General features: G+C 41.5%; 1 protein-coding gene across 11 annotated transcripts in view; it reads right to left on the reverse strand.

Moving 5' to 3' along the window:
- Window positions 1-415: 415 nt before the first annotated feature.
- The window catches only part of LOC104061206 (monocarboxylate transporter 2), a 44,463-nt gene continuing 31,554 nt past the window's right edge, over window positions 416-13,324 (reverse strand). For 9 of the 11 annotated variants that reach the window (XM_054076955.1, XM_054076952.1, XM_054076951.1 and 6 more), the window contains 3 exons: window positions 11,185-11,328; window positions 5,508-6,383; window positions 416-2,724 (listed from right to left, as the gene is read on the reverse strand). In XM_054076955.1, coding sequence (XP_053932930.1) covers window positions 2,432-2,724; window positions 5,508-6,383; window positions 11,185-11,328 — 1,313 coding nt within the window. In that variant the 3' untranslated portion in view covers window positions 416-2,431. The remainder of the gene's footprint in view (window positions 2,725-5,507; window positions 6,384-11,184; window positions 11,329-13,324) is intronic. The other 2 variants (XM_054076958.1, XM_009563105.2) reach the window with 1 other exon arrangement.

Genomic DNA, 13,324 nt, shown 5'->3' on the forward strand with positions numbered 1-13,324 from the left:
GATCTAAAAAGCTTGCTCCACATTTCTTCTGGACAAGGAGCTTTAGCTAGACTAAGAAAAGCTGGGGACCTGGGCCATTGTCCCTAGAATCAATTGATATGACCTGGTGGGAAGGAATAAAAATCATCTCATAAGATTCTTGCAAGGTTGTTCTCAGCTGCTTTCGGACTACACAATGGGAAGTGTGAGTCAGGCTGGCCCAGATCACTGAAAAAGTCAAAGAAACTGTGTGGCAAGGAGCTTCTAGTGGTGGTCCTAGAATAAGAGGCTATGACGAAGAGATCTATTACTATGTTCATGGAACCAGGACTAGAAACCCTAGTATGATGAATTCCTTACTTTATAGAAAGGCAGCATTGCCCTACAGATCACAATGGGTAAATGTAAACTCATTTCATTTTTTAAAAGAGTTTTATTAAGTATATGAAAGCTTCCAGAAGGCATATCAGAAAATGTTCAGGACCCTCTAAAGATGTCTTTTTTACTGAAATACCATAGATATATTTGACAGAAACAAACAGTATTAAAAACACAGCAGCAAAAGCTTAAGTATATTGCATAGATTTTGCTTTTCAGAGAAAATAAAAGATACTACATAAAGATAAAAGATTTCACAGAAAAGCTATTGTAAAAAAAATGAGTGATCTCAATTTAAGAGTATAGAGTATTTATGAAAGCATTTTTACAAGCCATTCTTCACAGCGTGTACACAAGTAATAATTAAATACATCTCTTCAGTGATGAAGTCATGAAAAACTACTACCTGATCACATAAGGGTACCATTGAAACAAAGAAGAAGAAGACCTATAGGGCCTTTGGACTGGTGTTAGCTTCAGATTTTGGGTGATCTGCCAGAAAAGTCCTTGTTTTTATCTAGTCACTTGGAGCTAAATCCACAGAAGGCTGATGATTCAACTACATGATGCCGTGCTCAGCATCCATGGCTCTTGGGCAACAGCTGCTTATTGTAAAACACGTTAGTGCTTGCTGTCACAGCCCAGGTCTTCACAGCTCAAAATTACCGCCTCTTGATGAGAGCCTCTTACATGGCCTCAGCTCCAGCTCTCCATCACTGACCTGGGAAAATTTTATTTCATACAACAGAATGGCATGAGACCAAAAGGAGGTGTTGAACTTTGCCCTGACAAAAGGGTGGCAGCTGTGTTTGGATGCCCTCCAGGATGGATGCAACTTCACTGGTTAAAATATATGGCACAAGATCACAGCTCTAAGATAGTGTTTAAAATTATTAATCCTGAGTAGTATGAAGCACAAAGTAAGCATGCTGCACTGCAGAGAGGGAGGTGGTTTAATGCACAGCTATCCACAGTATTTCCTGTTCTCTAGGAGGAGGGTATCCATGTTCAGCGAGGTTTTCAGGCACGTAACTCAGGGCAGTGAATTCCATTTCAGCTCTGGCATGCCTAAACTTTATTCACTGATGGAATGATGCCCATAGCTCCTCTGTGCTTCATTTATACAGTTAACAGTAACAACACTTACTGCCTCACCAGGGTGTTGCAAAGAAAAAGCGTGCTAAAAGCAGTAAGGTACTCACATACTGGACAGTAAGGACTGTGTAACCTCCTAAGGAAGACTCTAAAGACTTTGTACTGTTTGAACGTTACTGAAAGTTGAAGCCCTGTAAGAATAAGTTTCTTAGACAGACAAAGGATCTGAAAAAAGGACTCCTGTAGCTCGCCAGCCTTGTGCTGGCTCCCTGCATAATGCCACCTTTCTTAAGGCATTTTGCTAAATGCTGAAGTCCCTGAGAAAGTCGCTGGTCAAGCCATGAGAAGCCAACTCAAGTTAGTTCCTTCCTAGAGTGCTTCAGCCACAAGGACAGGCTGCCTTGTTGCCACATCACGCACACAGGCGTGTGGTGTCCTCATTCTGTTCAGGCAATTCTCTCATGTTCTATTTAAGATCACTGTAAGGTCTGTTTTACATTTCCATTACACAGAGGTGCAAGTCACAGTGCAGCTGCCAGTGGAAGGCAGCACCTGGTCCCTGGGATAACTCTGACACTGCAGTCAGGGTCAAAGGGTTTTTACTGCATGGTGAGAAGACCCACCCACTAAAGTACTCAATGCAAAGCCTGTTCAGGCTGCTGGAAGGGCTCTGTGTTGACTGATGGCCATTGGCCTCGTACAGGGAATAAAAGTGGTGTTAGTTACAACCTTACTCAGCTCCTCTGGGAAATTGGAAATATCTGAAAAAAAATGTTGCAGGGCTGTGCAAATGGATACTGCACTGTGTATCCCAGCATTTTATAAGAAACTAGACTTTTTTCTCTTCTGGTCTTCTCCAAAACCAAAGATGATGCACATGGCACAGCGTAGGGCAAAATTTAAAAACCTAATGTGATTTCACAGCTGGTGTCAGCATGTAACCCAGAAGTAATTTCCCATTCGGCTCATGAGAACAGGTTTAAACTTCATTTGTGCCATTCACTTCCTTCTTTAGTCCTTCTTGTTCCTCTCTCAAAGGCTCCAGCTCAGGCCCACCCTGTGTGGCTTCTTTGTTCCAGTTATTTCTGTCTTCATTGTCTGTCCTTACAGATTTAGGGTCCTCTTCTTTTGCCTTTCTTTCCTTCTCCTCCTTGGCAAGCATACGGTAATTGTAATAATTCATGATGAAGAGGAAGGTTCCTGCCAGGACCATCACAGCTCCACATTTAATGAACATATATTTATAGTCCCCAAAGGTATCAATAAGAGTTCCTGTAAAACATATATTTAAAAACAAACAAACTTAGAGATAAAGGTAAGAGTATTGTTTTCAGCTCTTAAATTGGAAGTGACACCCTTGTGACATCGTTGCTTTAGGATAAAATAAGACATTCTCTGTACTTCTGATTTCTTCCACAAATACTCTGCAAATACTTCACACAGGTTCCACTATATAGCCTGTGGGTACTTAATTGTGATATAAGTAATATCTGGACTGGTATCTGGACTTTTCAGGCACACTTATTTTTTCCATGAATAAACTAAGTCCTCTGATCACAGAGTTTGCAAAAGAGCCTTTCCATTGACGCCAATGAACAGCCGGAGGGATGTCCATTTGACTTGGTAGTCCTTAGGCTGCCAACAACAGCAGCAGTTTTTGGGAAAGCCTTCATGAGATGGCACCTATCCACTGGCTTTCATCTCAGACTCTTAACAAAGATCTTCCGATTTATTCCACCACGGGTCATTCACCAGCATTAGAAGGGATCCAGCTTTTGGTCACAGCTGCCCTTCCTGCAGTTATACTCGTGATCCAAAGATGAAAGGGCACTGTGTGGAACCGGAAAACATTAGTTCCAGGGAAAGCAAAAATGACGCTGTCAATGTCGGATAATTTCAATGCCAAGACAAATGTGATGGGTTCCTCTCAAAGGTTAATGCCTCTGCTACAGAGTTACAGAGTAATTGCGGGGAGATGGCTAATTGAAATGTCAGTGTTCTCCATTATGTCAAAATGTAATGCAAATCTTATTGGCATTATGATCCTAAGCATTAATTCCCATTTACTGGTGCAACAAAGACCATTCTTAACATTCCAAATCCTAATTAAAGTAAGACCCACTCCTCACCTGGCCTTCACAGTATAGACAGTCCTCCTTGAAACTGGCTTAACATCCATTAGCACTCTGTCTTTTTGGAATATGTTCCCCTCCTTAAAAAGAGGGACTTTTAATTACTTTCTGACTGATCCCTAATGTAGAAAAGCTGATGATTAACTATCCCAGTGCATTACACTAACAAGAGATTCTATGGCCACCAAACAGATTTCTTGATCATAAAAATAATAATTTTTAACTGGTTTTGGTCAACAATTCTTCCTGAATCATTCCTAGATATCCTGATACACCATTTTCAATGCACTATATTTTTCATGTTACTGGCGAAACATCAAGTAAATGCTAATCGCAACAATTTTTCCTTTTCTGCTTATCAGGATGACCTAGAGGTCTCCTAAATAGGTTTCAATGAGAGTTCTAATGAGTGGAGTATTGGAAAATTCAACACTAGGATAGTCTCGCCTCTTTTCCTTTGAGAACAAGATAAAGTCATAAAACACACTGGGAACAATTTACTTAGTTCATTAAAGCAGAACCCTGCAGCAGGTTATTAAAATGTCAAAGCACCAATAAATTTGCTTCTTATTAAAATGGTGGGGGAAACCCTAAAAAACTAATATTACTGATTATTACATAGAACTGTTTTAGTCTCATTAGCAGTCTCTGGTCATTAACTTAATCTTCCACACAGAAAATTACATAATTCACAAAATGGTCATTTTTAAATTATATTTTCTTTTGTTTGTCATTAATTAAATCATGAATCTCTGGGACAGCAAGAGGATACAGCTGCTTCTGTCACACTGTATGAGCTACATGGTAATATGAAGAATTAAATGGCTCTGCAAGGTACGTCTTACAGAGTAGCAGCCAGATCTTAGTTTTGAATCAAGGAAATGAGTTTAAACTGCTTTATTTCTGTGCATTCTTTAAATTTGTTACAATACTGTTATATCAAAAGAATTAGCGGAGTTTAACTTTTATGCATCAATACAGACTGCATATTCAACCTAATTTAACATTTTAGCATACTTAAAGCTGACCAGTTTCCAAACAAGTTGTTCTAGCTTGTATACAGGTGAATTGCAAATTGCGGGACAGGGCACGTAGATAGGGTGGTATCTATACACTGAGAGGATGTCACCTATAATGTCGTTTAATTCAGAGCTAACTCAGATTTGGTAAGGACTGTACTTGAGCCAAATGCCAGATTCAAATTTTGTGTCTTCCAGATACGGTGCACTCCTCATAGTAAAAGAAGTGAGCACATGTGATAGAGGGAAATAAGTGGAGGTTGTTGAAAATCACAGAAGACACCTGCTCCCACTTACCTTCAGATGACTGTAAGCCCTGCTAGAGGTTCAATATTGTCAGCATGGACACTTGAAGGTCCTTGTCTTTTGATATTTCAAACCATGCCATCCAAAATAAACTGGTTTTAATTTTTTGAACAACCTTAAATCTATAAGATGCTCTGAGATGACTGAAATCCATAAGTGGAAGTGGTCAGAGCCTTAGAGGAGAATGGAAAGTCCTAGGGTGGAGTCAACAAGTGGATTTCATAGAATTGTTGTGTTTTACTGTGTTTAAATCATGGTGAACTCCAGCCTTTTGCAACAGGCTCTCCAGGAGAAGAGGGTTTGGGCATTGCACAATTCCCACTCTGTTAGTTCAGTTTAAGAGTCTGAAAGGATCAGGGACTAAGAGATCACTCTCCAGACTCTTGACTTCAGCTAGAGGACTACACAGAAAGGAGTAAAGAAGGAATACTGGAGGACACACCTGGCACCTGCCATCCCTGTCCAATTTCTAGTGGAAAAACAGTGGGTGGGAAGCAGAGAAAGTGTATTTAGAATCACTTCTACACTTCCTACGAACTGTGCTTGCAAGAGGCTAAAGTGGCAATGCAATGGAAGCAGAGGAAGAAAATATACTCACCTCCAATGGGAGGTCCCAGCAATATTGTGCAACACTCCGCAATGGTGACTAGGCCAACAGCACTTGTGAACCGTGCGGCTCCCACGAGGTCCATGAGTGTTTCAAAAAGCATGGCACAAACCATGCCGAAGGCCAAGCCGAAGAAGATGGAGTAAACGACAAGCCCCGTGTAGCCAGAAGCCAGTGGGCACAGAAGGTGGCAGGCGCCATTGAAGGCAATGGAGAAGCTGAAAAAGTATTGAATCCGCGGCCTCACCCACTTGCTGTTTGCAATGATGCCGGTAGCAGGTCGGGCAATCATATCCACAATAGCAAGGATCGAAAGGAGGAGAGCAGCTGAATATTCATCAATACCGATGTGCTTTGCATAGGGTGCCAGAAAAACAATGGGGGCAAAAAAACCCAGGAACATGAGCACATTTCCGATGAGGTAAATCAAGAACCCTCTGTGCTTAAAGAGGGAAAAATCAAGGTACTGATTGATTTTTTCACAACAGTCCTTCTCTCCTTCTTCTTCCATTTTGGTCTCCATGGGGATGTTCCTGGGATTACTCATTTCCATGGCATCCTTAGTGACCTCTTCTTTCAAGGTCTCCTTTCCTTCCTCAATTGCTTGGGTTTTAACTGGTGCTGTGGCTGCCCCAATGGGTCTGAAGAGAGCTCCTGCCACACAGCAGTGTAATAGAATTGCACCAAGAATTAAAAAGCTGCCCCTCCAGCCAAAATTGTCAAATAGGAACTGGTTGAGAGGAGCCAGGGTGCAAAGCATCACAGGACTCCCAGCCATAGCAAGACCGTTCGCGATGGGTCTTCTCTTCAAAAAGTATTTCCCTATCATTATCACCGATGGCTGGAGGTTGAGAGAAAGGCCGAATCCTGGAACAGAGAGAAATAGTTGAAAGGAAGATTTGAGCCCTGTTTGTCCTCTGATCATTGTTTTAGGCAAATTCATGGTTAATTGGTTCACTGGTGGCTTTTCAACATTATAGTACGGATGGAAATGTTGCTCAAGAAATCCGTAAGGTTCTGGCTGCCGTATTTGCAGGAGAAGGCTCCAGAAAGGCATTTTGGGCATAAAATGCCTCTTCCTTTCGCGCTGCAAATCTCTTGGGTGGCAAAAGATTCTTTCAAAGGAAATTGAAATTATAGTCTCAACAAATGCTGGCTGGTTTTGTCCAGACACAACAACTTTGGAGGAGAGAATGGATCTATTAAAAAAAAAGTGACACCTCTTAGTGTGAGGAAGGTTGTTCTGGTTTGGACAGTGTTAATCGCCAAAATGCATTCTTCTCGTGTGTCACTGGGACTGGCACCCCCTTCCATGGGTAGTGGTCACCCAGCACTGCTGCTGGGCTGACAGAGCTGCACAGAAAATAACATCACCCTTCTCATCACACTACTAATTTGGTGGTGTGGGCAATTCAGGGCTAATACAAAAGATTAAGAGTTCTGCAAGTACACAGCAAAACAGCTACTGAAGATGCTAATTAAACAGGACCCTAGAGTACTTCTTTTAATTAAAATTTATTTTTATTGCATTTAGATATATAAATGGTATCATAAAGCTGCATTGCTACTTCAGTTAGCCATCTCCTCTTGCACAGGTGAAATTTGAAGGCAGAGATACCAAATGCCACAGTGGTCTCAATTTTCTGTTCAAAAGCACGAGCATGTAATAAACTCTTTTTTTCAAACACTTCTGTGATGTGCGGTATTTCCTTAAAAAGTTAAATTTTCAGAACTACTCCAAAATGACATTTAAAAATCATACCACATATTTTTCATCCTATCATCCAGGAAAGAATGAGCCACATTAGAACAAAGCAGAAATGTAAAACCTTGAAGTGATTATAGCAGAGAACACGAAAACTGAAAATAGGGTCATGCAGATTTTTTCTTGTTCATTAGTCTATATAATTAGTTTGTTTAACTGTGCAGTACATAATTAGGCATATTGCTTTACAGAAGAGAATTTAGAAAGGTCAAGGTCCTCAAAATTAATTAAGGAACACTATCATTAGTCGCTGATAGAGTAGAATCCAACTGATGCAGCAGAATTCAACGGATGTTGGATAGCCTCTGTTTGAACAGTCTTACAAAATTATGATTATTGCCAACTATAAGATTAATTTTTTTACATTACTCGGAAGTTTACATTAAAAATAAATTGAAATGGCAGCAGACTAAAATCAGTCTTTATACAAAACACATTCTCAGCATGAACTTTTCTAGATCGTCCATATATTTGGTAAGGTTTGTCTTTGGGAAGTACAGCCAGTTCATAATGGGTAAGGGACCAAATTCACCCCCATGAGAGGGTAGACCTGAGAACTACGGAGACAAAACACAGCCTTGGTTAGAGAAAGCCCTTGGTGGCACTCAAATATAGGACACAACACAGTGGATTAGAGTTTGCTTTAACTCCATCATTTCCCAGGATGATAGGTAAGGGCAGAAATCAACCATTATTTCCACAAAATCATTTTTGGTGGGGACCTACCACGTGTCTTGCGGAAAAAGAAAATCAGACTGGATGCCAGCAACCCATTTAAACCATAATCAGCTCGAATTTTTTATTATGTGAACATTAATTTGTCAGTCAGACAAATCTAATTTAATATTACCTCCTGCTCTTCCCATTAATTAAATTTGGAGAGTTTCTAATTGACTGACTGGAATTTCAATTTACCTTAAGCTTTTGGCTGGCTCTAGTTGGAAATATTTAAATCCATTTTATTCCAGTTTTCAGAAAAAACAGCAGCTTTTCCATGGCTGAAATTGTTACTCAAAGAGCCACATTTTCTCCCTAGAGGTACAACAGAGAGGCTTGCCTGTAGTATTGCGTGAACAGAAGCAAGCCTGTGCCAGAAGCATCATCCTTCCCTAGAATAAATACATCTCCCTCATATGAGAAGGAAATGTGGTGCTATAGGAGTGAGCTGTGTAGCTATTGATTTTATTCTTACTTTTGATAGCAAGGAAAGTTGCTGCCAGGTATTACAATGCTTAACATTATCAGTTGAGGTAAAGACTCTAGTCTTGTTAGTAAACATGACGCACCCTAGATCTCATTTTATTTTGTGGTGGTCTAATTGGTACAGATTGAACTAAGCTCTGACCAGTTGTTATTGCCTTGTATTTAGCTTTGAAATTTGCTGCTTCTACCTCAGCCTTGAAGAAGAGGTTGCATGCCTAAACACCTATTTAATGCACCCAGTCTGGCATCTATCCAGGCCGACAGCTTGCAAACCCCATTTCTTTTTCTAAGCGCTATAGGGAAACAAGTGAGAAAGAGAACATGGGTTTTATAGCGTATGCAAAGTGCCTCGTGCAGCACGCAGCTCATTGCCATCAAGGACAGAGCTGCTTCAGAGCTGCCTCCAACAGCAGAGCCGGGTCCCTGCTCTGCATGCAAATGGAAAAAGTCATAATCAAGAAAGCAATTGAGATTGCTGTGTCTAATCCCTCCACTGTAAACAGATACTTCTTGCTCTGCTCCTCTGAAGGGGTTTCTATTAATAAGCCAAAGGCACAGGACTGTAGCAGAGACCTCCTAGCATCAACTATCTTGTTTTTCTCTCCATTCCCGTGAATTACACGAGCACGGTCTTTTATGTCAGCCTGTTTCCTTTTCAAGCTAGTAGGAAGGAGGCTATAAAGAGTGTGATGTTTACAGGTTGCTTTACAGTCATTGCAAATCGCCTTTACAGAAGTCTCTCTCCTCCTACAGTAACGCTGTCTCAGCCGCATGATAAGCAGACAGCTTCATAATTGCCCTTGAATGCTTCCGTGTTAGGCCTGACCAGTGAAAGCATTTCAAGTGTAATTAGAGGCATCAAGCATGTTAGCAGGATTACAAGCATCTCCCTTTTTCTGTCAAATTAATATTCCTTCCCCAGCACACACCCCGTGCCTGGAAATGATGGGTTAGTTACCAGCTAAGACCACATCCATACAGCTGCGCCCATTCAGCAAGCAAAAGGAAAAGACATACACAACAAAACCCATGCTTTGCTCTGAGGAAACACCACAGCTTTGAAGACGAGGAGATATGGAGGCAGTTTGACCCTGCATGTTGTTGCTGGCAAGAGGGTTACAGGTGTGCATTGAGGACAGCTCGTACTATCAGCTCTCTGGGGTGGGCAACGGACCTGGTTTGCAAAGATATTTAGGGACAAATAAAAAGAGAGCAGGGTCTTCACAAATCCTAGGCCCAATGGGATTAGGCACAAAATTCCCTCCTGGCACAGTTTTAGGCAAGTACCTTTGAAAATAGGAGTTGTTCTTTCCTACAGCACTGTTCTTTTCCTGAGCCCTTCTGCTCACCAAAATGCATATATTTTTAGCAGTGGGTTTATGGTTTCCATGTGCTAGCCCAGTCCTAGTCAACTTGCTAGAGGACATTTGTTTAGCAGAGAATGATGCAAGCTCATACATCGATAAATATTGAATTTATCTATGGGAGACACTGGTTATTTTTATTTCTCAGCTCTTTGTTTCTGCGATCTCTTTCAAGGAATCTGCAGGATTTATTCATTCAGTATCAACACAATTTCACCTAACTACAATGACTCTCCTTAGAAAGAATAAGGCTTAAGAGAGGGAATCCTACATGAGGATTTATTCACTAGTGTACACATTTAATAAAACGATATTGGTGTAGGAGAACAGGGTGACAAACTTCCTGTCCCAATTTACTTTGCTGGTAGCTGGTTTATTGATTTTAAACATTGAGCTCGCACTTTTCATGTTCAGAAAGTAACAACACTTAACGCAGTTGCAGAGAGATAAGAAACATTCATTAAAACATACATCTTGCAACCTCAAAAGCCAATTTCAAATTCATTGTGTCGTGTTTTCAAGCAGATGTCCTAGATGCACTGGAAAAAACGTTGTCTGTCCTTTAGCCAAAATAATCAAACAAAAATGCATACAATTAAGCATCTATACTCACACAGGTGGAGAACCCTAATCCATCTACCTTTAAAAGAAATAAGTCAGCACCTGCAGGGTTTAAAGGTGCTGGACTGAACCTCTGCCTTCTCCTGTTTGAGTTTCCAATATACAAATGCATATTGGAATATGCATCAATAAGGAATTATAGGGTTGGTGGGGTTTTTTTTCTCAGTTGGGAGAACACTGCATATTTTCAGTCAACTCCAGTAATTATTATTTTCAGATAAAGGACCTCCTAACCTTACAAGCAGGCAAAGGGCAAATAAACTAAAGCAAACCCCTGAAATCTCATTTCGTATATCTCATAGAGGGAAGATAACACAGAAATACAGGAACACAGGTGCTTTCTTCCTCACGCTTGTATCTTGAAGGGCTTGCCTTGCCCAGGGGAGAGCACAGTCAGCCTGTGTTCATTTCAGTGTGGGCTGAGGGCACTGATGGACTTTCTCTCTTCTCCCCCTGGCTGAGGGCACTTATCTGCAAAGAGCACACCCTCTGCTAAGATCCAGCTAAGGTCCCTGGTGTTCAGCCAGGAACACAGTGCTTAGAGGGAATATGCTTTTTGGTAGCATTCATCTGGAGCAGTTAACAAGCCAGGGCCCTTGTGCCACCAGCTTGTTATCTCATCAGCTTTCCATTGCGTTTGGCTGAGGTGGACACCCCAAGCCATCACAAGAGAAACCATCAAAGTGTAGGTGGAAAGGAGATCCTTTCTTCTTACCTGTAATGAAGCCCACACAGATGTAGAGTTGCAGAATGCTGGTGCAGAAGGCGGCTGAGACCATCCCAACGCCACACAACAGGCCTCCGAATATAACCACAGGTCGGCTTCCATAGCGGTTCACTAAAATACTGCTAATGGGACCTGGGGAAAGAATGAAAATGGTCCTTGAGGTAGGTATTTCTGACAGAAGGGCATGCTCGACACAAAGCGGGTAAAACTCTGCAATATCAATGCCCCTGAGGTGCTGCTGGCAGCTTCTAGGGAAGAAAGTGGAAAAAGAGGGAAAGATGATGTGCGCTGTGTGGCGATGGCAGCGTGTCACACAGTGGCCGTGTGGTCAGTGACAGCTCCTGCCCATCATCAGTGCCATCAGGGAAGGCAAACAGCAACAACAGATCTGGTGAACACAGGAACCCAGTATAGGAACTTCTTGATTTATTATGATGGTAAACTGTGCATGCAGAGCAGTGGTTCATATTATGAGGCTGATATCATGCATACTGTTGCATTTTTAATGCCTCTATTTAATGCAATTCTGATACCACCGACCAGGACTGAGGCTTCAGCAGAAGAGCTCTTAATTAAATCTTAATAGCAGTCTGTGTAGATAAGAACAGTTTGGGATGATGGATTAGCTGGAGCTCAAAAGAACCAGTTTGGTCTTGCATTTATGTAAAGACGTGGTTCAGGAAAGCGCAAAATTATGAAAGAGGGAAACGGCTTAATAAAGACTGTGCACGTTGAAAAGAAGCATTTAACTCTGAGGAAGTGGAACATGCCAGCAGCTCTAAGTGGAGGAGGAATGAAGGGAGGTATTGTGTACTCTACTCTCAGCCAACTGAAGGACCAATAAAAATCAGAATCACAAAATAATATATATCAGAGGGACTTTGAAGGTCTCAGGACAAACCTCCTGCTCAAAGCAGAATCCTGAAGTTAGATTAGGCTGAGAAGTCAGAAGAGAAAGCAAACTGAGCAGGTAAGCAGTCCAGAAGCTATGAGATGCAAGAAAAAGATTCTGTATTACTCAAAAACCTGGAGTAAAAATGCTGCAAAAATTCTGCTGGAAATGAGGCAGGGGAATGCAGGCAGCATTTATTACCTTATCTTGCCAGACTATTTTTGGTGCTACTCAGCGTACTGTAATGGTGTTCAAGAGCCCAATGTGCCTGTTTGCCTTCATTCCTTCTGTTACGAACAGCCCACTCTGTCCACATACAGGTTACTGGAAAAGGGTATTTTACCTTACAAGCATCTCTAAAGAATTTGGCTGTGAGATCTACTTTACCGCAGAACCATTTTGTAGATAATTTACCTTTGCTTAAATAATTTCAACCAGAAAGAGCTCCAGAGCTTTTACCAGACTCTGCAAACTACGGCACACTGGAGCACAGCAGCCGGATTCAAAAGCCCCCAATATACCCTCAGCATGGCAGACAGCAAGTTCTCAGCTGTTATGATATGCAAGAATAAAAAATATGTGTATGACTGGTTTAATCTAGGGAATGGAGCCCATTCTTACATCTGTTACACTTTACAGTAGAGTCTAAGCACAAAACACTCATAAATAAAATACACACAGGCACAGTTTTAACAGCATCCCTGTCACTGTGTGATCTGCGAGCTGGTCCCATCAAATGCACCATTCAAGTAAAATTTATGTGAGAGTATAATTACATGAAGAGTTTTTTCTCCTAATCCTGTAACTGGATCACACATGCACGTATCCTTTTGCTGCAAAGAGCGCTACAGAATTCCATGAGAAGTTCTCGGGAAAGAGATACATATGTCACATCAGCACAGCAGGAAAGGGATGTCTTTCTCAGTTAGTTTTCCCTGATCGGGGCTTGGACTTGCACCATGCTCAAGCTGGCCTCAGTGCGTCTTGTAATTCAAAAGATTAAGGCAGTGTTCCTCGGAAAGGCACCAACACATTCCTCTGCAGCCTAAGGGCATGCAACAATTCCGTTTTTCAATTTTCCACATGTTCGCGTTTCTCCAAAATCAATCTAATTACTCAACTAAGAAAATGTGGTTCCGATTACCCCTCCTGCTGGAAAGGGACTTTCACATCATGGGCGTTTAAACCCGTAAGATTTCTGCTAAGATGACCCTCCTACTCTGATGCAGGGCAGTT

This window comes from Cuculus canorus, chromosome 11 (genome assembly GCF_017976375.1).
Source record: "Cuculus canorus isolate bCucCan1 chromosome 11, bCucCan1.pri, whole genome shotgun sequence".
NCBI classification, from domain to species: Eukaryota; Metazoa; Chordata; class Aves; order Cuculiformes; family Cuculidae; genus Cuculus; species Cuculus canorus.